Source organism: Trichoderma reesei, assembly GCF_000167675.1.
Source record: "Trichoderma reesei QM6a unplaced genomic scaffold TRIREscaffold_2, whole genome shotgun sequence".
Classification (NCBI taxonomy): Eukaryota; Fungi; Ascomycota; class Sordariomycetes; order Hypocreales; family Hypocreaceae; genus Trichoderma; species Trichoderma reesei.
Genome location: NW_006711149.1, coordinates 649214 through 674727, shown reverse-complemented (window position 1 = coordinate 674727; position 25514 = coordinate 649214). Strand labels below are relative to the sequence as shown.

General features: G+C 53.4%; 8 protein-coding genes across 8 annotated transcripts; 4 read left to right on the top strand and 4 right to left on the bottom strand.

Moving 5' to 3' along the window:
- Window positions 1-392: 392 nt before the first annotated feature.
- TRIREDRAFT_103625 (uncharacterized protein) lies at window positions 393-946 on the top strand (the record flags this gene model as incomplete). Its single annotated transcript, XM_006962261.1, has 2 exons — window positions 393-395; window positions 494-946. The coding sequence occupies 2 exons, from the start codon at window positions 393-395 to the stop codon at window positions 944-946; spliced, it is 456 nt and encodes a 151-aa protein (XP_006962323.1).
- Window positions 947-1797: 851 nt separating this feature from the next.
- TRIREDRAFT_42068 (uncharacterized protein) lies at window positions 1798-2794 on the bottom strand (the record flags this gene model as incomplete). Its single annotated transcript, XM_006961956.2, has 3 exons — window positions 1798-1955; window positions 2047-2410; window positions 2570-2794. Coding segments are annotated over 3 exons (747 nt in total), but the record flags the coding sequence as incomplete, so codon positions are not given.
- Window positions 2795-6601: 3807 nt separating this feature from the next.
- TRIREDRAFT_74731 (AP-2 adaptor complex, beta-adaptin subunit) lies at window positions 6602-9400 on the bottom strand (the record flags this gene model as incomplete). Its single annotated transcript, XM_006962055.1, has 5 exons — window positions 6602-8078; window positions 8134-8498; window positions 8555-8630; window positions 8707-8891; window positions 9356-9400. The coding sequence occupies 5 exons, from the start codon at window positions 9398-9400 to the stop codon at window positions 6602-6604; spliced, it is 2148 nt and encodes a 715-aa protein (XP_006962117.1).
- A 1415-nt stretch (window positions 9401-10815) lies between these two features.
- On the top strand, window positions 10816-11293 carry TRIREDRAFT_55237 (uncharacterized protein; the record flags this gene model as incomplete). The annotated part of the gene is made up of 2 exons (XM_006962260.1): window positions 10816-11126; window positions 11221-11293. Coding segments are annotated over 2 exons (384 nt in total), but the record flags the coding sequence as incomplete, so codon positions are not given.
- A 389-nt stretch (window positions 11294-11682) lies between these two features.
- TRIREDRAFT_38341 (uncharacterized protein) lies at window positions 11683-12966 on the bottom strand (the record flags this gene model as incomplete). Its single annotated transcript, XM_006961951.1, has 1 exon — window positions 11683-12966. A coding segment is annotated over one exon (1284 nt), but the record flags the coding sequence as incomplete, so codon positions are not given.
- Window positions 12967-14821: 1855 nt separating this feature from the next.
- TRIREDRAFT_103618 (t-SNARE protein) lies at window positions 14822-16035 on the top strand (the record flags this gene model as incomplete). The annotated part of the gene is made up of 3 exons (XM_006962259.1): window positions 14822-14968; window positions 15040-15713; window positions 15795-16035. 3 exons carry the CDS (start codon window positions 14822-14824, stop codon window positions 16033-16035), a joined length of 1062 nt encoding a protein of 353 aa, XP_006962321.1.
- Window positions 16036-18028: 1993 nt separating this feature from the next.
- TRIREDRAFT_74725 (aspartate/other aminotransferase) lies at window positions 18029-19838 on the top strand (the record flags this gene model as incomplete). The annotated part of the gene is made up of 3 exons (XM_006962258.1): window positions 18029-18234; window positions 18504-18563; window positions 18768-19838. The coding sequence occupies exons 1-3, from the start codon at window positions 18121-18123 to the stop codon at window positions 19836-19838; spliced, it is 1245 nt and encodes a 414-aa protein (XP_006962320.1). The 5' UTR covers window positions 18029-18120.
- A 3303-nt stretch (window positions 19839-23141) lies between these two features.
- TRIREDRAFT_55990 (uncharacterized protein) lies at window positions 23142-24059 on the bottom strand (the record flags this gene model as incomplete). The annotated part of the gene is made up of 1 exon (XM_006962054.1): window positions 23142-24059. The coding sequence occupies one exon, from the start codon at window positions 24057-24059 to the stop codon at window positions 23142-23144; it is 918 nt and encodes a 305-aa protein (XP_006962116.1).
- Window positions 24060-25514: the final 1455 nt, after the last annotated feature.

The window sequence follows — 25514 nt, the reverse complement described above, 5'->3', positions numbered from 1 at the left end:
ACTTCATTAGAGTGTGACCTTTTATTCCCACAGACTGAGTGTCAACATCGACTTTCTCCGCGATCGGGCCCAGTTCGAGGATACAGCTCTGGATTACCCCTTCGGGTTAGCCGGGCAGATGATGACATAAAAGATACGTACCCCTCCTTCGCAAAGGGCATGTGGGGACCTCGAGCTGGGACGCGAGGCTGTTGGCAGCCTGTCAAGGCCATTGAAGCAGCAACACCATCAAATCATCGAATCGCTAATCGACGACAGCTTCACCCGGAAACTCCTTTCTCCCTCTTCTGCTCTTCCTCCAGCAAGCCACTCAATAACCACAAGGGCTCATCTTTTACAGCAACTGCACCTCTTCTCTTTCTCGTCCCCCCCAAATCATCCTCACAGCCATCATGGTAAGGCCATCCATCCATACATATCCATCCTCATCATCATCTCCTCTCTCCTCTGTCTCGCCAGCTAACTCATCAACCCCTCCCCCCTCTTCTCACAGTCCCTCCGAATCGTCCCCGCCGCCAACGGCCCATCGACCTTCTCCCACACAGACCACACCTCCTCCGCGCCCTCCGCCCCGGGCATCCACGACACCCTCCGCCACGGCGTCGGCCTCTCCCCCTTCGACGCCGCCGCCAACAAGCCCGTCTCCACGCACCCGCTCGAGGCCCGCCTCAAGTCCTGGGAGGCCACCCAGGAGGCCGTCCGCATGGAGTCCCTCCGCCGCACCTTTGGCATCGCCGAGCCCGTCCGCCGCGGCATGGAGCTCAAGATTGTCCGCGACGGCGAGTGGCGGCCCATGGCCCTCGGCGGCGGGCTGCCCAGCGTCCACGAGGACATCCTCAAGGGCCGCGAGGACACCATCACCTGGGACGACGTCTTTACCGGCAGCGAGACGAGGGCTGTGGCTGGCTTCCACGAGGAGATGGAGAAGAAGCTTAAGATTCACTGAAGGAGGACATGTTTGGGAATGAGGAACATCAGAAACGGGGAAGCTTATGGACCACCATTTCTGTCGGGTAGACAGGCTCGTTTTGGGAGACGATGGCATACCTCCATGTCTTATTCACATGACATAGATCTCGCAGCTTCACATAAGACAAACAAAAAAAAAGAAAGAAAAATTTGAAAGCAAAAGCAAAGACACAGCCTGCTGCCGGCGGAATTGCCAATTAGTACTTTGCTTGGCTGCGGCACGACATATACACTATGTTCAGCATTTCTATCCTGCAATAGCAATAATCACCTCCCGCTATGGGGACTTAGTCCATCGACATTATGAAGAAAAAGGAGCGTATGAAAATCGAAGCAGATGCTACAATTGTACAAAAAAACAAATGATATGATAATGCGCCGGTGATGACTCCCTATTTTCCCAATTCTTCCGCGTCTTAGATACCCATCGCGCTGCTTCCCTGCATGGCTAAACGAAAAGGGCAAACTCAAGCAGCGCAAATAAAAGCACAAACAAAGGGGGGGGCAAACACATATGAAAAAAAAAAAAAAAACAAGGCAGGGCAGCATGAAGATGCTACCTAGAAACAAATCTGGTTAGGAGACAATGGGCCTTTCTCGCGCGTAGATAGCTCTGAACTGTTTGAGTGCTTTCACGCACAAGTCAGTGGATTTCAGAAGCCCACTTGGGCGCCAATCCAGGTGCCAGTCTCGGAGGACAAAGGTCTATGCAAGCAAATACATCCATGTAGAGTCCTGCCATGTGTAATTGCCACCAGAGATTATCAACAAGAGAAAGCATGCGAGAGCGCAACAGCGACCGCTGCTCATACCACACGCTGAGAATGCTTATAAAATAACACAGCAGCGCCCCTCTCGTACGCGGTCCCCGTCTGCGGCGCCAGCAGGGAGGCTCTTGCTCCCGGTCTTGGGTTCCTCCTCATCAAGATCCTGGGGCCGGATGCTCATGTGAACCACATTGGGGCTGTCGTGGCTAAACTGGTATTCTGCCGCCAGTGTAAGTAGACGATTCAAACAGTAAGAAGATTGGGGGGGAAACGGGTGCAAAGAGGATCGAGAAGATGAGGCTATACATACTCTTGAGCTGCTCCTTATCATCCAGCAATTTGCCAAAATGAATGAGCCGTATGCTGGTCGGGCTGGCAGGTTTGGCCTCCCAGTCAGACCTCCACTCGCGCAGAATCAGCTCCTTGAGTGTGTAGATGCTGATGCTGAAAGGATCGGGCTTGCCGTTCTCGTCCTCGTCCGGCATGGCGACATGCCTCTTGCTCAAATATTTCGCGTCAATCTTGTACGGATGTCGGCTGCCAGAGGCGAGCAGCAGGGTAATGTTGCAGACTGGGCCGCTGTCGGTGCCGGATCCAGCAGGCTTGATGTCCTCGTCCGCTGGACCGATGGCCATGGCCGAATCCTCCTGCTTTTCCTCCTTGGACTTTTCGTCCTTGGGTGACACGTCCTTGAGGGCGCGCTCTTGCTCCTTGGGGGGTTCCTGCTGAGTGACCACCTGCTGAGCGGTCTCGGGCTCGGTGGTCTCGTCTTTGCGATCGTCCTTCGCCTTGGAAGCTGCTGGTTCGGCCAAAGGCTCAGAAGAAGTGTCTACCTCCTTGCCTTTTGATGAGGGCGCAGCGGGTGCCTCGCTGTGGTCGGTGGATGCAGGGCCGGCCGATGCCGCCGCGTCAACCGGAGCATTCTTGGCCGCATCGTCTGTCGCCTCGTCGCTGGATTTCTCATTTACCTCGGATGTCTGAGGGATATTCTTCATCTGCACAGCACCGCTGGGTTGCTCGAGGCCCGAGTCGTGACCAGCAGCGGCACTGCCACCGGTCGTGGTCGAATCCGCAGCAGCCGACATGTTTCAGTAGGGAGTCGGCGCGGCGAAGCGTGAGGAATGCGGGATCGGTGCAGCACCACCAAAGGGGTTGGCGACGTCGGCAAAGGAGCGTAACAAACGGCTCAATTCATCAACGGGGAAGAGTACGCGTAGGAAAATAAGAGTGTATGTCGCTGGAGTTGTAAACGAGCGTTTCCAATGCAGTAGGGTGGGCTTGACCGTCTCGGCTGGAGACTGGCTGCGCAGGGCGTTTAAGGATAGATGGGATGTCAAAGGGAGAAAGGGAAAAAAGGCGCCGCTGGGACAGAGCCAGTCAGGTCAGTCAACGACTTGGCAGATCAAATCAACGAACCAGCGGCAGGCTCAGCGACCAGCCCAGGTTCAACTTCCGGGGACACGGGGTGTGGGGGGAGGAGGAAACGATGGGCGGGACTCTGGCTAGAATGCAAAGAACGAGCGACGAATGCGCTAGCGAAATCCAAGCGCTGGCCAGGTCAAGAATGCTGTTTCTGTCGACTATGCCTGACGCAGGCGGAAAAGTGCCCGCCTCGCAAGGTAGTAGGTGAGCAGAAGGAGAGGAAGTGGTGCGAACTAAGTGGGCGCCCGGGTTCGGTGAGCGTCGCCTTTCGTTTTGTTCTTTGTCGTTTCCTAGAGGTATTCCTGCAGACTTAGGTAGGTACATATAGAGGCAGTGGTCAGGGAATAATGAGCAGCCGACAGGACCAACGGGTGGAGAGGTCTGAGAGCGAGGACTTCGTACTTTTTACGGTGGGATCGCTATCGTCCTCAGCACGAAGCGGACTCCGTATTCCCAGGCAGGTAATCAATCACAACGCAGCGGCCGAGCCGACCCCTGTCAGTGTAGCGCCGACCGGACACGACACTGGCCGCATATGGACACACGACGAAGGCAGTGGCGCGGGGAACAAGAGGCAGATGGCCCGGGCCTGTGCAATGTAACAAAGAACGAAAGGTTTGCTGGTTTCTTTGCTGATCAGGACCGCTGCAGGTGGTGATGTTTCAAGATGGGAGGCCATTCGCTGTGTCGCCTTGAACTGAAGCAGCCGCTTTTTCTTTTCTGCCGCCTAGGTGGTGAGAACCGCAGACAAATTAAGCACCTAGGTAGCACTTTCCCGCTTGATGCCATGGATGACGGTGAATTGCGATTGCTAAACGAAGGGAAGGCGCGCAGCACTACAAGGCACTTCCCATCTTACTTGAGGCGGTATAAACTCAATTCGTCACCAGCCTGCCCTACAACTTCAAGCTCAGACTCTGCCCTTGATTCTCTCCATCTCGAAAGAAAAAATCTCCTTGAGCAGCCAGCAGATCACATACTGAGGTCAGTACCTATCGCGGGCAAGCACCAGGCGCACCACGCCGTAATCTCTCAGCCTCAAATGAGACACAGCTACCTAGCTGACAACACCGCCCGACCTGAGCCGAATCGAATCGAGTCTCGGATCAAGGCCACTACAACGCACCATCGTGCCGTGGCTTACGCTGCTCCAGTTCAGATATGGCAAACTTTGTGCAGTTTCTGCCACTGTGCTAAGCAGAGTATGCAAAGCAAACCACGAACCCCTTTGCCGGTGGCGCACCAAAAGCACCAAGCTCGCATGTCGGCTTCATGATGCGCACTAACATGCCAATCTCTGCTATACACCCTCCAGACCATAGCGCCACTCGTGGCTGCCGGACAGCCCATTGGGCGATTAAGTCTTTCGCAGTCATTAGTCGCGGTGCTGAGATGGCCAGCGGCAGGGAAGTGACTTCGCCCTGCAGTGCATCCTTTGTCCTGGCGCACCGCTTCTCTGTGAGTCCTCATCTCACTCGCATCGGCTCCTTCATGCATAATGGAGCCCCTGTCCCAACCAACCATCTGCCGCTCATAACCTTCCCCCCCGGGAAGGCGATGCCGTTTGCAAGCCATCGTCAAACGCCAGCACCGAGGCAACGCTGCACGCTTCCATCTCAGGTCAGTCAAAACAAGCATGAGTACCCTGTACGAAGTAACCAAAGTCAGTCGAAACGGGCTGAATCCATCCCGCTCAGGCATTCTTCCTGGTAATTAGGACTTTGTTTGATATGAATCCTTCTTATCGGCGCTGCGCTGGTTTGCCACGGATTTACCGCCCATGACGGCATGTGGTGAGAAGTGCTCGCTGCACTATCATATGCCTGGACTTTAGTGCGGCTGCATCATGACTCTTGACGTCGGTTATTCGGAATATCGATGAAGTCAACCAGAGGCCGTCTGTTGGTTATAATCTCCACACCTATCGCCGACCAAACCACGACGTTGCTTGGTATTATCGATCAACAGTCTGACCTGAACTAGCAGGACGGCACTTGACATTTCCTCGTGCTCTCGGTACTATCTTGCCCCTGTTAGCTACTTGAGAGGCCTTTCACTGGTTTGCACCATGACCATGTAGCCGGCTGGCGCCATGAAGTCTCCTTACACCATACCAGGAACATCGCCAGTCTAACGACGCCTCTCATATCCCAACCTCACACTCGTCTGACAGGCACACGAAACCTTAAAACACATCACTGACCAGGGGGGCCAGAATACGGGCAGTTCCATTCCATCACTGCAGCGGAAAGTGAAGTCAAACTCCGAGTCTACGATAGCACTCTCTGAACCTCGTTTCAAGACGCCTTGCAAGTACGTGTGAGCTCCGCTTGCTGCCGCCGTTCCCGGCCACAATGCCCCCCACAAGGCTCACACCTAACATGCGCGCAAAGGGCTTGCGTTGTGGATGGCACAGGGATGGGCTGCGAGAACAAAGCACGGCAACGAAGAGAGACGCCAACCGTGCTGTGATCTTTTCTCTCATGCAGAAATGGTGACGAGACTCAACTCGCACAAAGGCCGCGTATTATTGTTCTGAGACTGAGCGCAAGCCACAACAGAGATTGCCGTCTTGCATTATTTGTTTCCAGCGCTGCATGTTCCTTGTAAGCTGACGAGGGACAACTCTCATACCTCCGCTTGAGAGTGGCATATTCCCTGCTACCGAGGTTGCATGAAGTCGAGCAAACATGGGACGAAGCTCGCCGAATGGTGGATCAAAGACGCCGATGTGATTACTTTGCGAACTACGAAATATAACTGTGGGAAATGCCTCCCTTGAGCTACTGTTGTATCGTATGCTTCAAGGTAATAAGGCCCAACGACGCAAGGCACCACGTCAGTGTTGAATTAATCTCACCATCCCGAGGATGCCTGCAAAATGCTACGGCAACCTCCTCCACCTGGCAGCCCATCGTCCCGCAAATGAACCCAGGCCAAATCACGCCAATCTCCCAAAGACCCTCTCGCTTCTCCACAACATGCAGAATGCCGTGCTGCGCGTTCCCGGCTCCACAAGGCGTTTGATGCCCGTGCTCTGAGGAGACGCAAGCAATGCAACGATATTAATGGAGCGGCTTCTTTTCGATGTTTCCGACGGAGCTGTGACTGATTGTGTGACGAGACGTGCTTTGTTCACTTCCGAGTTTCGAAAACATCATGCACGAGAATAAACTACTTATACGATAAACAATGCTTGATATATTCTCTTCATACTGCTACAAGGTATATCAGGTCTGTCTTTCAACTTTAAGGTATGTGTGGATATACATCAAATTATTTCCAGTTGATAAGGCGGCATTCTCAATCGAATCGTACACGCTTCCTCCAGCGGCCAAGGTAAGTAAACTCGTTGCAATAAATAACAAATATCGGTTCATCCCGCAATTCGGCATCTCTTCATCTTAAGGCATCGCCATATGCCCCTTTTTGCCTCGTCCCGTTTACAAGACCAGCAAATCGCCATTGCTTCCCTCGCCATGTGCCGGCTGCAACACAGCCTGTGGCGCCAGGGCATTCACCACATAGCCGGTGACGTTGCCTCCTCCTCCACCGTATCCATCGTCTCCGCCGTCTATTCTCATGGCGGCCATCTGCTGCGTCCCAATGCTGGAGAAGTAGGCGTCTGCATCATTGACCGCCTGCGCTAGGTTTCCACCGTTGGCAGCTGGTGTGGCGGCCGCGTTGCGCGTCCGGAGATCGATGTTGGTAGGCTGGCTTCCGTTGCCAAACATGCTCAAGCTCTTCTGGTTGTCAAGGTCGTTGGACGCATATTGCTTCTGCAATGCCGGAGATGGAATCAACTTTCGCGGCCTCGCGGATCGGAACACGGATTGCACGGGCTTGAGGTACACCGTCGCCAGGGTGCCGACGTTGAGACACATTTCCTCGAGCGTCGACGATTCCAGGCGTTCCGACTCGGCTGTGATGGGAGGCTTCTCTCCCATGACGATGCTCTTTGCAGCGTTCATATCGGTCGATAGCAGTCGCCAATACATGTAGGCGCGGTCACGCAGATCAGGGTTGTCTGTTTCTTCGGTGGCCCACTTGAGGACCTTTGGTACCAGCTCCTGGCCCTTGGTTGGCCTCTGAATGAAGAGCTTGACCGTCGCGGTGAGAAGCGCCAGCTGCACCTCGACAGGTTCTTCCTGGAACGAGTAGAGGAAGTCCTCCAGCAGCGCGTCGCTGTTTTCTATGCGGTCTGCATATTGGCCAATGACCCAGACCATGGCAGCCTTGGCCTCTGGTTCATCGAGCGAGTCGAGATGTTCACACAAGGTGCCGATGATGGACTCGTACTGGTTTGGATACTTGCGGAAGATGTTTCGGATCACCACGGTAGCTTCCTGCACGATGTACGTGACCTTGGTGGCAACCAGCTCCAGCAGCAGATCAATGCATCGTCGGGCAGCGGGCTCAATCTTGATGGCGAGCTTGCCGATGGCGCGGACAGCCTTTCGCACGAAGTGGACGTCGATTTCCGTGGCGTACTCCCTCAGCTCGGTGAGAACCTCGTCGATGTTCTTCTCGTTGGCCAGCATGAAGATAAGCTCCAGCTTGGTGACCTTGACGTAGATTGGGTCGTTGTATTTGCAGAAAAAGACTCGGATATCGTTTCGCAGCACCTCGGGCCGTCGTTGCAGAATAAGCAGTGCGTTTCTGAGTGCGAGATATTGGACCTCGGGGCCCTTGGCCAGCAGCGTCACCAGGGGTGGAGAGAGCTTCTTGCAGAGCGCCGAAATCTGCTTCTGGTCTGCAATGTAGTTCATCAGGTACAGAATCACCCGGATGCAGGTTAGTACAACTGAAGAGTTGGAGTGTGAGAGTCGGGGGGCTATTCGCTCGGCTAGCAGTGACGCTTCTCCTGATTCCTGGGGGACATAGGACATGAGCGCCTCGAGGATGTACGTCTGACCCCATCTTGACTGGTGGTTAACAAAGTTCATTTGAGGAGATATTCACAGCGTCAACTTACTCGGAGCAGTCAGGTAGGATGGCCACCATCTTGGAGGCATTGGTGTAATCGATGGTCAGCTTGATGGCGTCGCTCCTCTCCCAAATGTCCATCAGTCCGGCCAGTGCGCTGGCAACGACGGTGGGGTTGTCGTCCCTGAGCAGGGAGTTGAGTCGATCAATCAGGTCCGACTGCTCGACCATGTGCCTGTCGTGATCGTAGAGCTTTGCGACGCAGAATGCGGCCGTCTTCCGTACGTAGGGGTCCGGGTCTCTCAACATGTGCTTGACGAGGGGAACGGTGGCTGCCACGAACTCGCGCACATGAATGTATGACATGGTTCGCAAAGCGAGCGCTCGCACGAGGGGGTTCGAGTCTTGCATGTCCTGGCATCGTTTAGTATCACCAGCTCTGACCCTTTCAATTGTTGTCGTTCACTTACTTGTTCCAGGATGGGAATCGCATTGACCGCAATCTCTGGGCGAACTCGCGCATAGTTGACCAAGTACAAAAAGCACCTGTTAATGACCTCGTCCATCAGCACTGGCTCGTATACACTTCAAAGGGCATGAGGCAGAGAAATGACCGGCCTACATCTTCTTGATCTCCAAGCTGGAGATGTGCATGCACTGGATAATGTCGGGGAACAGCGCGACCATGTCGTTGTTGCTCATCGTCATGTTGGCCACGATGCGCTTGAGCGCAATCTTCTTGGTCGCATAGTTCTTGTCCTTCTTGCCGCCGCTGTTGAGCTCGAGGCGCAGCTCTGCGACTTTGCCCTGCGTTGATCTTAGCTTATCGAGCGAAAGGGCTGGCATGTAGATGAAGCCGAGCGGGAGAGCCATCGTTGCATCAGTGTGCGCGATCGTGCTTCAGTGAGGGGAGTGTCATTGTCGGGATAGGTAGAAAGATGCTGAGGGGGATTGCGCAACGACAAAATGCAGTGCAGTCTTGTGAAAAGCGCGTCAAGGCAATACTGTCGTCGTCGTCGTCGTCGTCGTCGTCGTCGTCGTCGTCGTCGATGATGTCGCCGCAGAATGCGACTGGTGACGATTCCCAATACAGGCGACGAATAACAGAGATCCGACCAACGTTGCGCGCAGGTGGGAAACAGACAAGATGGGGAGAGTGTGGTGACAAGACACAAGACACCCGGATATATCAAATCGAACGGAGGAGAAAGTCACATCACAGGGGGGGTAGGCAAAGGACAGTAAGGTCGGTAGGGAAAAAGATGGCTTACCCGAGCGAAGAGCTTGGAGTCCCCTCCACCTCCGTTGTTAGACATGGTGGTGACGGCAGGCTATCAATCAGATGCGTCCTCCTCCCCCGCAAAACTCGATGCGCCGCAAGACCTGGGCGTGGTTCCGGTCTGCAACGGGCTTGTCTTGGCTGTGAAGTGGTGGTCTGGCCTGGTCGGGTGTGAATAGTTGCTCCGTAACCGAACGACTACTACTAGTAGTCGAAACGTCGTCACGCGGCCGCTGTCACCCCTTGATAGCGACAACTCTCTGGCAGCTCCCAGTAGTATGGCAACCCAAGCACCAGCAGCGCTCTTAGCCTATAGACTCCCAGGCAATAGACGAAGACAGAAAAAGGCCTTGTCGATTGCGCTGGGCCAGGGCAACAATGGCGCCTAAATTCGTGAAATCTGGTGGCGTATGTGACAAGCTGCAACGCCTTTGCAACCTTGACACCACCAACAAGAGGCTTCACAATGCTGCCAAACGGCGATGGACAGCGGAATGGCACAGTGTTTTTTCTCTATCGTGCGGGCCCCGGTTCGTGGTAGTGGCTGTTGTTCAGACAAGACTGTACTTGGTTCCGTTGACGATTCTTGGTGGTTGTATCGAGGCGAGGCCTGGCCAATCGGTATCGACACGCGCGCCTCTTTGGTTTCGGGAGCTCGTTGCTCGACGGCGTCGCAGTTTCGCAACCAGTAATTATGTTATGTAATCCGGGGAATTCGACTGCACTTCTGAAAGGGAAGACTTCGGGTTTCGGTTCGAGTCGAGGACATCAAGAGAAAGAGTCGAAAAAAAAAAAGGAATCCCGCTCCGAATGGTTTCGCGCAGCCCCGTCGGGAGGTATTAAGGGAAAAAAGGAGTGGAAGCGCGCGCCGGCAGGGTCGGCGATATGCAGGCCCAAAAGGACCGGGTGCGAGTCCCTCCCCCAATTTGATTCGGCCGGGGCTATCGATAAGCTGCCTGAAGGAGCTCAGAAGGTGTGCTTGGCGACCGACCCACTGGCTGGCCTTCGGGACAAGGACAGCAGTGACAAGAGGGAATCGGCACATAAGCTCTCGTCAAGCTAAATCCCACCTTTTGCATCATCCACTGCGGGCGAACAAACAATCGACGACACGACCGCCGGCAACGACCAAGAGACCCGACAAACGACCGGCATTCAACTCCCACAATCACTACCCAATTGATTACGAACCTCATCTTCTAGCAACATGGCTTCCTCTCCGGTCGTTGCCGCGCCGTACTGGGCCGCCCAGCTCGACTTCCCCCCCATCGCAAAGTCCAAAGTCCCCGGCATCATCGACCCTCCAGGCTTCTCCAGCGCTCCCAGCGGCCCCAAGGTAATTCTTCTTTTCTCTCTTCTCTGTTCACCTAAAACAAGGGCTAGCTACTAACATCCCCTATCCAGAAAGGCAAAGACGTCGCCAAGGCCCCCCAACCCCGAAAACCACCCTCCCCCGAAGAGCGCGACACCCTCAAGCTCAAGAAGGCGTGGGAGGTCGCCCTCGCCCCCGTAAAGGGCCTCCCCATGACCGCCATCATGATGTACATGTCCGGCAACTCGCTCCAAATCTTCAGCATCATGATGGTCTTCATGGCCTTCAAGAACCCCATCGTCGGCCTCATGGCCACCAACCAGGCCTTTGAGCGCTTCCAGACCGACAGCAACGCCGGCCAGATTTTGCAGACCAAGCTCGTCTACGTCGCCATGCAGTTTTTGGCGCTGGCGGTGGGCGTTTGGAAAATTAACTCCATGGGCTTGTTGCCGTATGTTTCTTGAACCCCCCCCCCCCCCCCTCCTTTGAGCTACCGTGGATATTCTACATCCGATATATGGCGAGTTACTAATGACACGCTACAGGACAACACGATCTGACTGGTTGATGTGGGAGCCTTTGAGGGAACCTGTAGAGCATGCAATCCTGGCTCTGTGAAATCCAAAGGCAATTTTCTGTAAATCAATAGTATACTAATAACGACGTTCATGAGACCCAATCAACGCTTAGAACGACTCAACTCTCCAATTATCAGCGCTGCCGCCATGAAAATTCAGACGCCATGATGCAACGCGATATCTTTCAGCAGGTAGGACATGAGATGAAACGGGGAAGAAACAAGCAGTATGAACGAACCCGAGAGGGGCATATTCAAAATAAGGCTTCATAACATCATCAAGGTCATTGCTTCATTCTGTTTCTGTCGCGTCAGTACTGTTCTTCCTCTTCACTTTCTCCGCCCTCCAACGAGGACCGCGCTTTTCGATAAACCTCAGCCAAGGCAGGCATGCCACCATGAACAGTGCCAGGAACGTAAAGCACCAGCCCCGGCCCATGGCTGCAATCATGTAATCCACAACGGCAGTGGCCGCGGCTCCAAACAAGCAGCGAACCAGATTGTTGGCCGCCGCTGCCGTAGCCGGCGACCCGGGATACAAATCAACAATGAGCGTGTTGAGTATACTAAAAGTGCTGGGGACGAGCATGCCGATGGCGAAGACAAGAACAAGCGGCACGGCCACGCTCGTCTCCGCCTGCAAAGCCCAGCCATAGCCGATGACAGCGGCAGCACCTGCAAGCAGACAAGGGTATATGGGCTGGATGCGCGCTGACTCGATGGGAAAGTCTCCAATCTCGTTTCGTCGCCCATGGCTCGCATCAACGCCCAGCTTCTTTGCAATGCGGCGGTAGTTCCAGTCCACCACATATCCCTGCAACACCACGGTCAAGCAGCACCCGAAGCCGTACGGCAAGAAGCACAAGCCGACTTCCAGTTCACCGTAGTGATATATCTCCGTGAAGAGCGGGGACAGCGTGGCCGCCACCAGAATGAAGTTGCAGTAGATGATTGCCGCAATGAGCAAGATCTGGCTCATCTGCTTGTCAAACGTAATGACGAGAGTGCCCAATGGGTTCGGAAATCGCAGCTTTCTCTTTGGTCCAGGGTCTAGTTTCTCGCCCCCCTTCCTCCTCCTTAGCAACTCGATGACAGTATAGTTCCAGGATTGAGGCGGTATTGAGCCGTTTCCAACAACGTTTCGACACATTTCGGGAACGGTGACAACCCATGGAACCAACCACACCGCGACGAAGATGGCACAGAACCAGAATATGGACGGCCATCCGAGATATTGGCTCAACAAGCCTCCTATCACCGGACCAATCGTGGGCCCAATATTGATTCCAACACTGACAAAGCCCATGTATCTCCCCCTCTCAGCGGTCGGCGTGATGTCTGCAATGACGGCGTACGAGAGTGCCAGAGTGCCGCTGCTGCCAGCTGACTGGAGACAGCGCAACACGAGGAGCGCGGCGTAGTTTCGTTGCAAGGCAAGGCCAATGTTGGCACAGATGTAGATGACAAAGGCCACGATGAAAGCGGGTCGACGGCCAGCCATGTCACCAAAGTCTCCAAAGATGGTCGGGGATATGCCCTGGAAGATCATGTAGGAGGTCAGGGTCAGGTTGATGAGCGAGATGGAGACGTTGAGCTCCTCGGCCAAGGCGTCCAATGCCGGGAAGTAGACGTGGGCGGTCATGGGGGAGACGGCGCTTGCAATGGTCGCCATGACGGTGATCCATATCTTCATGCGCCGGGAGAAGACGCTGTAAGGCTCGTTGACGGCGTGTCTATTGCCCAGCTCAAGATTGTCAACAGTTGTCTCGCCCAGTTCGTGAATCCCCGGCAGCTCAGCGGTGTCCTGGTCGACAAGCTTGGCTTCCGGATGCCGGTAAAGCGCGTGCTCCCCGGAGGCCTCGATGTCCGACTCGACCTCTACCGGGAGAGGGCTCTCGCATGCCCCTTCAATGGACGGCTGTATCGCTTCATCTTGCTTCATGGCGACACATTCGGCAATAGTCGCGTCTTCAACAGCAGAGGGTGACGTACGCGGCGGCAGCACAGGACGATGAAGGGATCAAAAAGCCAGAGACGAGGAAGAAGAGAAAAGGGCGATATACCCTGAGCCTCGAATCAGATTAGGTATCAGCGGAGTCCATCTGTGTGTGGACGATCGAAGTTCGCTTTCCCCACAGATTCGGTCGATGCCCGTTATCAGCCCCCCCGAAAACCTGGTTTTCTCCTCCAGCTTCGTCCGGTCCAGGGTTAAAGGGGGTAAGAGATCTTGACTCAATATGGGGCAGAATGAACCGTCAGATGCCTTGCATCGCAGATACGATGAATGCAAGTAGAGTCTCAGTATTTACGGGGCACCATGACTCGGATGCCGAGAGTCGAGACCGGCTTCCAGGTCGCTGTCAGCTATCAAACCGAAGACAGATGCGTTCCTTGATGATGACTACCTTGGTTGTCGTCTACAGGTAGGTAGTCAGACAGAACCCGGGAATAATCAGCCAGGAGAAGAAGGAGCACAAGGTCATTGGAAGCAAAAAGGAACAAAGACCCTGCCATAATTAGCATCACTTAGCATCACTTAGCACCCCTTAGCACGCGTCCCCGTTCCCCTTCCTCCTCGGTCGACGCCCGAGCCACGAAAGAAGGGAAGAAAGCACCATAAGATCTCTGTCTGCATCCACGAATCAAACCGGTCTGTAGCCGTTAGCTCCCGCCCCAGTGTTGCTTCAGCGTTAGTGTCGATGTTCTCCGGTGGCGCATCGTGGGTTTCCGCATCTATTCATCCAGCCATTGCCAACAGTTCTTTTGTGGATGGAGCGTCGAATATGAACTTGACCCCAGGTCACATCATGCTGGATAATACTTATCTGCTTCGTGTGTCCAGCGTAGAAGTAGCAGCAATACAATTTTGTGGCAATCTTCTTGAACAATGACGGAGCAACGCCCAGCAGAATGCAAATTGACGTCGAACTTGTATAAAGTAAACCAGGCTTTCTGCAGGCTCGTTAGCTGGACATGCTTATGCCGGCTCCGAGATCCGAGATGGAAATGAAAGCGGTAACCGTGCCGGGCCGATGAGGGAGGCTTGCGTAGTATCAATCATCATATTGGCTAGAACCGGTATCAACAACACCTGCAGTCCCGCATGGCAAACTCGTACTGTAAGATTTTTCCAGCAATCCGGAATCGAGGGTCAGAACGAGCGTTCTTCGTGGACGGATCAACCAACCCTAACGTCACTTTCTCAGCTGATGGACCATTCGCTCAGCACTTGCAACAAGATAAATCCACTCCCTGAGTCGTAAAAGAGGCAAACCGACGTCGAGGAATGGCGGAAATAGGCCGGGCCACAGTCAATTGTGGACCATTGGTCGTGTGCAGTAGTAATTATAGCAGCAGCAATTCGATGGAGGGATGAATCCCGAAAGTTGGAATTGTGCGTCTGCGGGTAGCATTTGCGTTGATGACTAAGCACTGTCGCAACTCTGCCGACGTGCTGTTACACCATACGTAGCTCCATCAAGCTGGTGATTGTCGATGACGTGCATGCGACAACTTTGGTAACAGGGCCTTGCTGCGGAATTGACTGTCGCCTCATGACAATTGGCAGGATGGACGGCTCAAGCTTTGCGATCCCGGCAGATGTTAACATCACAGCGCAGTTCAACGAGCTGCTTCGGCAACATCAGGCGCCGCCGGTCGTCAAGAAGGTCTCCCTGGAGGACATTGATAGCTTCTTGAAGGAGGCATACCGAATTGTCAGTCATTCTACATTGTGAATACAACTTCAGATCTCAGATCGAGTCTAGAAACTGACTGCTTCTGTCAGAATTCGCACATTACCAACCTACACCAACAACTGCAAGATGTACGGCAAGCCTATCTCTCAACGGCGCAACCCCGCCGCGCACAGGTTCGGCTGGCCCAGAACCAGCCACGAGTCCTCTCCGACCGAGAACGAGAAGAAATCGACGCCAACGCGAAGCAGATGATTCGGGAGCTCAACGCCAGCATACGATCGCTGGACGAAGCCGAACAGCTCCGTCGAGAGACCGAGTCGGCCATTATCCGCAAGAAGTATACAAAGGGACTGGGCGCCCTCGGTTCGTGGGCATCCGGCGGCCTCGCCAGCAGCAAATCGCCGGAACATGTCGCAGCCGAGGCGCAGGCTCTACAGCTGGGAGGCTATCGGGATGGCGTGCTGTGGTTCTTGCGGCAGCGGCTGGAGCTGTGCTGTCGCACGCAGCAGGACATGATGGAGACGAGGTTGCGCAGAGAGCTGGAGAAGAGCCGAAGCATGTTGCCAATGGGGGATCTGGCAGAATTTGCCCCAACGGCTTACAGACCGCAACGGCAGACGACGCCGGGAGACGCTTTGAGCCATGGGGGTGAGCAATCATCTGCTCCAATGCCAGAGGGTTTGACGGATGAGCAGGTCCAGATGTTTGAGGAGGGTAACCAAAGCATGATGGAGCACTACGAAAGCACATTGGACAAAGTGAGGTAGGTTACGACCGCTTGGATTTTGCTCAGACAATTCAGACGCCTTTGCAGATGAGAAAAAACTGACAGCAGCCGTCACAGGACCGCGGAAAAATCGCTGCTTGAGATTTCGGAGCTCCAGACGCTCTTGGTCAACAACCTCACGGCGCAGTCCGAAAACATCGAACTGCTCGTGGCCGATTCGGCATCAATGGCGGACAACGTTGGCGGGGGAAACAAGCAGCTGAAAAAGGCCACCCAGCGGCCAAGCACAGCACGATACACCTTTTTTGCGGCGAGCGGGCTGTGTGCATTCCTGATACTGTGGGATCTAATCATATGAAGAGGAGTTGGAATTTTTTTGTTTACCGTGTCAGCATACCTAGTATCAAAGAATTCAATATCGGCACCAGCAGACATGCCTTGGGTTCATGCATTTGTAAACAGGAGAATCTAGTCTGGAGCCGTGCAATGAATGACCCATGGGGCCGGGTCAATTAGGGGAAGGGACGGCGGCATGTGAAAACGAGGTGGGCTTTAGAACGAGCCGCCATTATGCGGGGATTCAATGGAGTTTTTCTGTCCACGAGGCTTGATGGGGCGTTTCCAGGCTCGGTACCTGACTCTTTAAACCAGGAGAGCCGAGAAGCTAAATGTCAAACGGGGTATCTGCAGAGAGTGACGATGGGCCATTATGTGTCATCCGACGAAAAGGAGAGGCTCTGGGGTTCCGTGGCTTGTGGTCAGTGTGTCCAATCGGGTGGAGTAGGGTCGCCTTTGAAATCCGGGGTTCGAAAAAGTATCGGCTGGGTTTACGTATGTTTTAACCTTAGTCGGGTTACGCTTTGTGAAAAGATTTGAGGACTTGTGATGTTATTCGTTCGTCTCGCATGAGGAATGACAATGAATATTCGGGTATGGGGTTGCGAGGAGAAATAGGAGAGAACACTGAGGGGTCTCATGATGCAAGTTTCGGATCATCAGCCTGCCTCTAAGCGTACCTAGAAACAGGGGTCTATAAGGTAGACGATATTGTACCTACCTAATAGTACTCGTGGGATCGTCACTACCTAAATCCAGCAGATTTAGGATGCCTATTTGCTCGTACCGTCTACGGTTCTCAAAAGTACAGAGACCGGGCCGGCTCAGCAGCCCGTGCAAGCCGAAGGCCTCGGCCAACCCACTCACAAGCCGTGGACTTGCACATGGCATGACGACAGATAAAAAGCGGCTCGTCTGCCTCGAGATGCATGGGGCCAGCGTCTCAATGCGTCTGACCATAGGAGTTGTTCCTTCAAACTCGCTGCTACTTGGGATAGATTGCCTCTATAGGTAGCATCCAAAAGGTACCTTTTACGAACTTCATACGGGGCTTTTTGTCTGTCGCATCGCCGCACTCGTCCGATCCTTTTGGCCGTTTTCGTAACGCATTTCGCTTGGCCGTCTTGAGGCCTGTCTAAGCATCCAGGTATGTATGACTCTGCATGAATGGCCAGATGATCGCTTCCCATCATCCGGTCCGTTCCACCGGTTTCAACGTCTCGAAGCGGCATTGAACAGAGAGGGGAGGGGATCTGGAACAGGCTTGCTGACTGCATCACTGCCCAAGGGTCTCTTAAACGAAGCTCCTGAATATCAGCACCTGCAAATCAACGAGCTTCAACTGGCTATCACAAGCCAGGCAGCACCAAGCAGGACAACGCACAACGCACAACGCACCCCTTTCAGGGCCTCCGGCGATAACAAAGCCTAGCTTCCCGTCCCGGCCGTCTCCATCTTGGAACCTCCGTGCAGCTCGCATCGGATTGATCCCGTGGCCATTCCCCTGATCTCGTCAGCTCGAGGCTTTTGCTCCGTCTGATTAGGCTCGTCCGGGCGTCGGAACGAATTACCCAAGCTTCGAGGTCTGGTGACGTGCAGGCACCAGCAGGATTAGCGGGCACCACAGGGGACCCGACTGCTCCAGCGCCCTCTCCACCGTCTCCAGGGCGCTTCTCCAGCGGCAACTCAGCCCCAACCCGCTCCGGTTCCAGTTGAGTTCCAAGGTTCCCATCCTACCTAGGTAGCCCTACAGGGTTCTGCCAGGACCGTCGCACTTTAGCCGTGTCCAACCCCACCATCGAACCACTGGAAGCGCGCGTATTGTGTCGAGTCACTCTCGCTCGTGCCTGCAACGGTTGACTCCGTCCGCTGGTCGTTCCATCCATTTCAAGTCCGAGTTGCCTTACATATTAGACGACATCCCACCAGGAAACCGCCACCAATGGCTCCTCCATCATCATCATCGTCGTCGTCGTCGTCTTCGCCCTCTCAATCCTCTTCTCTACAAACCTCTTCTCAACCTCAGTCTCAACTTCAATCCTCATCGTCTGCCTCGTCTCCTCCTCTGGCCCGCCTCCACAACATTGCGAGCCACATCTCTCCCGCAATGGCTTCCACCACCAGCTTCCCGCCAGAAACGGTGCCCCAGGCACCTGAGGATCCCCTCTTTGGCCTCGCGCGCGCCTACAAGGCTGACACCAGCCCGATCAAGGTCGACTTGGTATGTTGCAAGCTCCTATTGCTATTGATTCCCTCTTCTTTTCCTTTCTATCCCTCTGTCCCTTCACATTGTCCCATTCATTGCTTCCCCCCTCATTCTCCTCATCATGCCCCTCGTTGCCCCGCGGCCGCCTTTCGGCTCGACTCTTGTGTCGCAATCACGGCTGCGACGTCGGAGGCAACAAAAGCCCACAAATCGACCCAAAGCTTGACTAATAGCTTTCGCCTCAAAATAACGGACTGACTGACTGATCCGTCTGCTTACTATAGGGAATTGGTGCCTACCGAGATAACAACGCGAAGCCCTGGGTTTTGCCAGTGGTAAAAAAGGTACGGTGTCTTCTTCTTGCTCCTGTCCCATCCTGAGAGCTAGGGCGCTGTGATGCGATCCATCGATGCATGCTAGCTCCTCATGCTTGTGATGCTAGTCATAAGCTCAATCGGCGCAACCATCATTGGTCCGCTTGCAGCTCTTCATCTAATCTCGCACATTATGGCTTTGAGTCGCTGACCCACTGCTCGCTGCAACCACAGGCGGATGACATTCTCCGAAACAACCCCGAGTTGAACCACGAATATGCCCCGATCGCCGGTCTTGAGAGCTTCACCAGCAAGGCCGCGGAGCTCATGCTCGGCGCCGATTCGCCTGCCATCGCGGACCGCCGCGTGACGTCTGTGCAGACCATCTCGGGCACCGGCGCCGTCCACCTGGGCGCCCTGTTTCTCGCCAAGTTCTACAAGGGCAACCGCACCGTCTATGTGTCAAATCCGACATGGGCGAACCACCACCAGATCTTCTCCAATGTCGGCATCACCGTCGCTCAGTATCCCTACTTCAATAAGGAGACGCGCGGACTGGACTTTGAGGGCATGACGGCAGCCATTTCAGCGGCCCCCGAACGCTCCATTATCCTGCTCCACCCCTGCGCGCACAACCCAACCGGTGTCGACCCAACACTAGATCAGTGGAAGCAGTTGGCCGTCATTATCCGCGAGAAGAAACACTTTCCCTTCTTCGACTGCGCCTACCAGGGGTTTGCCTCTGGCGACCTTGCACGCGATGCCAGCGCTGTGCGGTACTTTATCGAGCAGGGCTTCGAGCTCGTAGTTGCTCAGAGCTTCGCCAAGAACTTTGGTCTCTACGGAGAGCGAGCTGGTTGCTTCCACTTCGTGGGCGCTCCCGCCGCCGACGCCGCCGAAACTGTCACCCGAATCGCATCTCAGCTCGCCATCCTGCAGCGATCAGAAATTTCCAACCCTCCCCTGTACGGCGCAAGGATAGCCAGCACCGTGCTGAACGATCCCCAGCTCTTTTCCGAGTGGGAGGAGAACCTCAGGACCATGTCGGGCCGCATCATTGATATGCGCAAAGCCCTTCGATCCAAGCTTGAGGAGCTTGAGACGCCAGGCACCTGGAATCACATCACAGACCAGATTGGCATGTTCAGCTTCACCGGTCTGACAGAACCTCAGGTCAAGAAGCTCCGTGAGGAGTATCACATCTACATGACCAAGAATGGGCGAATTAGCATGGCTGGCCTGAACACCCACAACATTGACCATGTGGCTCAGGCTATTCGAAAGGTTGTTGGCGAGACGCAGTAATTGTATGATGGTATAATAGATGGGCTCTCAGACATGTGGCATCATGATGCCTGCCGCGGCTTGGGAGCAGGATTGCTTTAAAAGGGTGCTTTTTATTTCGTTTGTTCTAACGCCATGACAGTGGGTATAGATGCAGCTATGAAATGGCATACACGGCCTTATATGGCCTTGAGTTTTCGTTGTTTCTCAACGGGCAACACACATATTCGTGTATTCATCGTCTTGACTCGTGATGTTCGTGATGGAGAAGCAAGACCCGCTTCCCCGGATTCCCGCAGATGCGATTTCGATCGGAACTGGGTTCCGGTGCATGGCCTGTGGGACACCTGATGGAGCATTGTGCTCGATGCCATCTTGATGGGAAACACTGCATAGTCTTGCGTTGGACTGCCTTGACGAATGGTGACTTCGGAATGCAGTTGACAAGAATGACCCAAGAGACCCTTGAGCTACCATACAAGTCTTGGGATTGTTTCTCACAATTGAGTCCAGACAGTGGTGGGTTGTGAAGACAGAATGCTATGAAGCAACACCATTTCCAATCAATGAGATCAACGCCCGCAGCTTCTATATCTTTACCTGACATACACACCTCGGATGAGAGAGTTGATGGAAACCCGCTCGCCAGATGGAAGTCGACCATTGTAACTCCTGGGTTATCGGGTAGTGACATGACGAAATACCGGCATCCTTCTACCACGGGGTCCCACGAATTCAATCATCATGAAAGCTGCTACATGCTTCTCTGACTTCTATCGAAGCAGAGGCTTACAGTTCGGTCAAGATTACCTATATGTAGACGATATCCAAGGCTCACCTTGTGGAAAAGAAGGAGCGCTCAAGGGTAAGCTCGAGGTTTTTGCTTTGTATTGAGGTAGGCAATCACCCAAGCACAAGCATAACTAAATGTACATACAATAGGTACAATATGGATGATTTTATGTCTACTAGTATGTATAACAAGACGTCTGCTTGCATTGAGAGATATCCTCTGAGCACATTTTCAGTGTTTCCATATGCCCCTTGCCTTGTGCTAAGCATACAATCCAAGCCAATTCGCCAGACTACGAAATCCGACCAGCTCGACATGACGAGTTCTGACATTCCACGTCTCCTTCTACAAACGATCTCCCAACGTAATATATTCAGGGCCAATCATGACATTTGAAGAAATAATAATACTACGCTACTCGAGATGTCATACTAAGATCTCTCTCCCGCCGTCCCGCATCCGAGAACCAGGCTTTCCGAGATCTATCGAAATAAACCAAGTCACCCCACGGCACAGTGCAATCTCCTTGATGTCTCCCATACGAACTTTGTGAGCATACAGACGCAAACCCTGAAATTTCCATGATCTGGGAATGACGAGGAGAAAACTTCGAATGTATGTTGCATGACGTGAATGCAGAGCATCGGCTCTATCCACTCCAAACGCCGATTCAAGAAACACGAAGGATTTACAAGTCAGAGACAAGTTGCGTGTTGTCTCAGAGCAATGCAAAGACGTAATTCAGCGTGAGCTCCCATAGTATAGGTAGCAGAATATGAGTCAATCATCACAGCTGTATCCCGAGAGAACAAGGAATCGATATGCCACTCTTACAAAACAACGCAACGAATCAAATGCATGAGGTACGTACCCACAGGCCTCAGATTCCTATAGCCTCCTGTCCTTGGATAGGTACCTTACTTGGCACATGAATCCTCAAAAGACATCCCCCTGTGCGGCTGATTCGAGCCTGATAACCAGGCTTGACGCACGCACTGCATGTGTCCATGTCCATGTCCATGTGCATGCACTTACACCACACACCCTCCCCCCCGGTCATCATCAACAAGCCACCAAATCTCAGGCGTCTCAGCCTGATTTTTTTATTTTAATTCTAACAAACTTGCATCTCCTGTACGCACAGGCATATAATGAACGCCACGCAATATCCAGCTCAAGACCAAATATAGTTCTTCCTCATCGAAGCGGTGTACGAAGTAGTAGATACATACCTCATGCATGCCCTCAAGCCATCATGCAAGCCTCAATCTGCAAAGAGGCGCGCCATGACAGCACATGAGTATGTACTCATCTGCCTACCTTATCCTCCCCCCTTGTCAATCTCAGAACCATGAATGGCACACAGAAACGTGACGAATCATGGCTTTTGAGAAAAAGCCTCCGCGACATTCAGATGAACAGATATGTCTTGCCAATGGCTGCATGTACACCAGCCGGACGATGATTACATGTCATGTCAGGATGGGGGCTGAGACGCCGCAGGCAATAGTATCATGCAATGTACGAAAAAGACACTTCTACTAGCCTCGGACACAAATGCAAAGGAAGAAGAGGAAGATATCGATTGCCACGCATAGTTGGGGGCGATGGGAGGTGAAGAGAGTATCGGCACGCCCATGATATAGAAGGGCGTATATGTAACCGATGGTTGGGATAGTTGTCCATCCCCCTCAACAGGTATCAGAAGGATTGACCTTGAGAACGTTCACAACTTAAGCCACTGGGCCTTGTTGGGTAGAAAGAACAGAGAGTGTAGAGGTAAATGATGTCCGTAGGAGCCGTGCTTCGTTGAGAGGAGTGGCATGAAGGCCACGCCTACCGGTACTAGAACTCACCATTGGACGAGGCTCCATAACGACATCGTCAACGGAATATCCGTCTAGAATCGTGGAGGAAAACGGCGTGGCCGTAGGTATTGAGTGTCCTTAACAACTGATTATGCTGAAAGAAGTACGGCGAATCAGTCTACACATCATGTCCATACATCGCTGAAAGCCCTACAATCGTAATGACCACGAGCACCATGGGACATATTTCAGGAGAGGCAACAATCTATGCGGGTAAAACAAGTCCGTAAATTTCAACAACTATGGAAGAACATGCGGCGAGATTTGCCATGCTATAATAAACTTTGTCACACAAATGAAATCTAGGTAAATATTTCAATATTCCAACGAGCAACAACCAATGCCGACCTGGGAAACGACGCACCACAGCTCCGATGCAGCGCTGGCATCAGGAAATCTTAAATGGTGTTAGTTTAAGAGATGAGCACAAATGAAAAGTCCGTAGGGGCAAGGATATACATGAAATGTAAAAAAGACGGTATACAGCTGGTGTGTGCTTCTGGGAGTGAGTAACCAGTAATATAGGGGTTATATAACGGTCAATGGCTTCAAATAAAGGAATTTTGAGGGGGGGGGGGGGATAAGACAAATTCAAATAAAATAAGGATGGAAATCAGATGCTTAGAACGGATGTTGTGCAGACAGACCACAAGCCCGCAAAGTTCAGCCTTGGAACTCAACAACGCTGTCCACATAACGGGGCCATTCATTCGGAAGCTGCTCAATGGCGGAACAAATGTTGGCGAAATGCGCCGGCATCCAGGTGTCGTAGAGGTTCCTGGTAAAGCGGTACGCAGCCCACCGGTCGCACTCGGGATCGGAAAAGTCAAACGAGTGGATCTTCTTTCGATGAAAGTTTGTAACGTCCCCGTAGATCACCGGGTAATGCACCGATATTTCTGCTCGGCGATGGTTGTGTGCGATAGACCATCCCAGGATCTGGCGGTGCAGCTCGGCCTCACGCTTGACACCGCGGAAGAGCTCAACGACGCCGCGCATGCCAATTGTCATGCTGTGTACGTTCTGGCACTCGCCCAGGGAGATGGGCCCGATTTCCAACGAGAAACAGGGGAAGAACATATCGGGGGTGACCTTCATAGGAGATGTCTCCGCCGCATAGAGGTCGTCGAAGAAGTCCGTAGCCTTGCCAAATTGCTCTTCCGAGAACGCCTCAGACGAGAAGCCGACGGCATAGGTGGGCTGCGGCTGAATGTGGACGACGGGGTGAGCGGTTGACCACACCTCGTCCGTGGATTCGCACAGGAAACCCAGATGCGGATGGTCGGTAGCAAGAAGCGCAACTGACGGTGCAAGCAAAGGAGTGATGTCGCGAAATAGTGTCGTCTCATTCTTGAACCTGACCCTCTCGCAAGTTTCGCCAATTACGTCGTCATCAAACAAGGATTTCTGGGGAAGCGGCTGCTCTTTTCCAAGCAATTCCTTGTAGAGTGCCGTAGCCTCTGAGCGAAGGCCGCGTGGATGTTCGCTCACATACGTTCCACAACGATTGAATTCGTATAGCCACGAGGGATCTCTAAAAGGGACACTCTTGTGCTCCTTGGGACACATGGACCTAGGCATTGCGTAGCATTCGCTATCTGCCCCGGAGTTGGGGAGCACAAAGGGTTCCCGTCTGCTCCTGCTGAGCAAGGCCTCCCAGTCAGCAAAGGTTTCGAAGTGTGACCGAGGAACATCGTTCTCCTTATTGTCTGCCTCCGCTGCGGCTCCAGGGCTGGTAGAGCGAAGAGACGTCTGAAGTGTGCTTGGCTGGCCATTGCTTGCATCAAGGGCGCTCGTCTCCGTGGAAACTGCATTCCAGGTGCTTGCACCATCACGACTGGCTTCAATAGTGCTCCTTTCTTCGTCATCCTCTGCTGCAGCAGCTGCAGCTGCAGTATCATCTTGAACACTTTGGATATGGAGGGCCTGTATCCCGCAATTCGTGTAACGCTGCATGGCCTCAGCAGCCGACCTTCTCTCTTCTTTGCTGGGGCAGTCGGCCGTATCATCAACCCGTTCGGCAATTATGGTAGCAGTTTTGTCGACGAAGATGATGCGAGTGGCAATCCTGTTCTTAGCCGTATTGGCAGTCGCGTTGCCAGTCGTATCGGCGACGACCTCGACGTCGAAACGAGCATTTGAAGTCTGCCGCCTCTTCGCAACGTGATTCTCATCGGAGCTGCCGCAGCTGGCGTCTGAACTCTCACGAGATCGCTTCATGGTGCGCTTGGGCCCGGTATCAGCTTCTTGGAGGGTCAGGGAGAGCGGCTGTGCGGAATAGCCTTGACCAACAAGATGCTGCTTTTGCTATCACTGTTGCTTTTGAGGCGAAGTCTCTTCCACTGTTGCGATGGCAATAGGTACTGGAATATGATGGAGAACTCGATTGACTATTGTTGTTGTAAAAATTCGAAGCCGTGGTACTGGACGAAGAAAGTCACAATAATGATATTTGAAGAAAAAGACGAAAGTTCAATCGATGGGAAAAGTCGTATTATAAAGACAGATCTGATGCAATCTGTGTCTACGCCCGAATCAAATGAAAGGGAGAAAAAGTCTCACAGATGGCTCACGGAAGCACAGGAGCCTTGCCTGTCGTGTCTCCGAGATACGGATCATCTGTCGTGTTTCTCTTGCTCTTGTCTTTCTCTCTCTCCATGTCTCTCATTCTCGAGCCTCGCTCCATCAGCGAACAAACCCAATAGCAGTCAGGCTCCTGTCTCTGCCCTCATGGCGCCTTCCTCCCTTTCGCTGCCAAGGCATTGTGCCGTCTTTACCTAGCCTCGGTCATATTAGAGCCGTACAAGTTACTTGACCTCATAGGTACAGTAGGTACCTTTTCGCGACACCTCACCAATGTGTTGGCCGGTCTCAGGAATCCAAGTACCTGGGACCAGGGTAAAAAAGGCGAATGATCGACCGCCGGCTGGGCAGACAGGTGCGGCTGGGCAAAAGGAGTGAATCAACGCAGGGAGGCTGCTATGCGGGTAGGAGCGACAGCGGCCCGGCGATGATTGGTCCTGGGTGGGGCCGGAA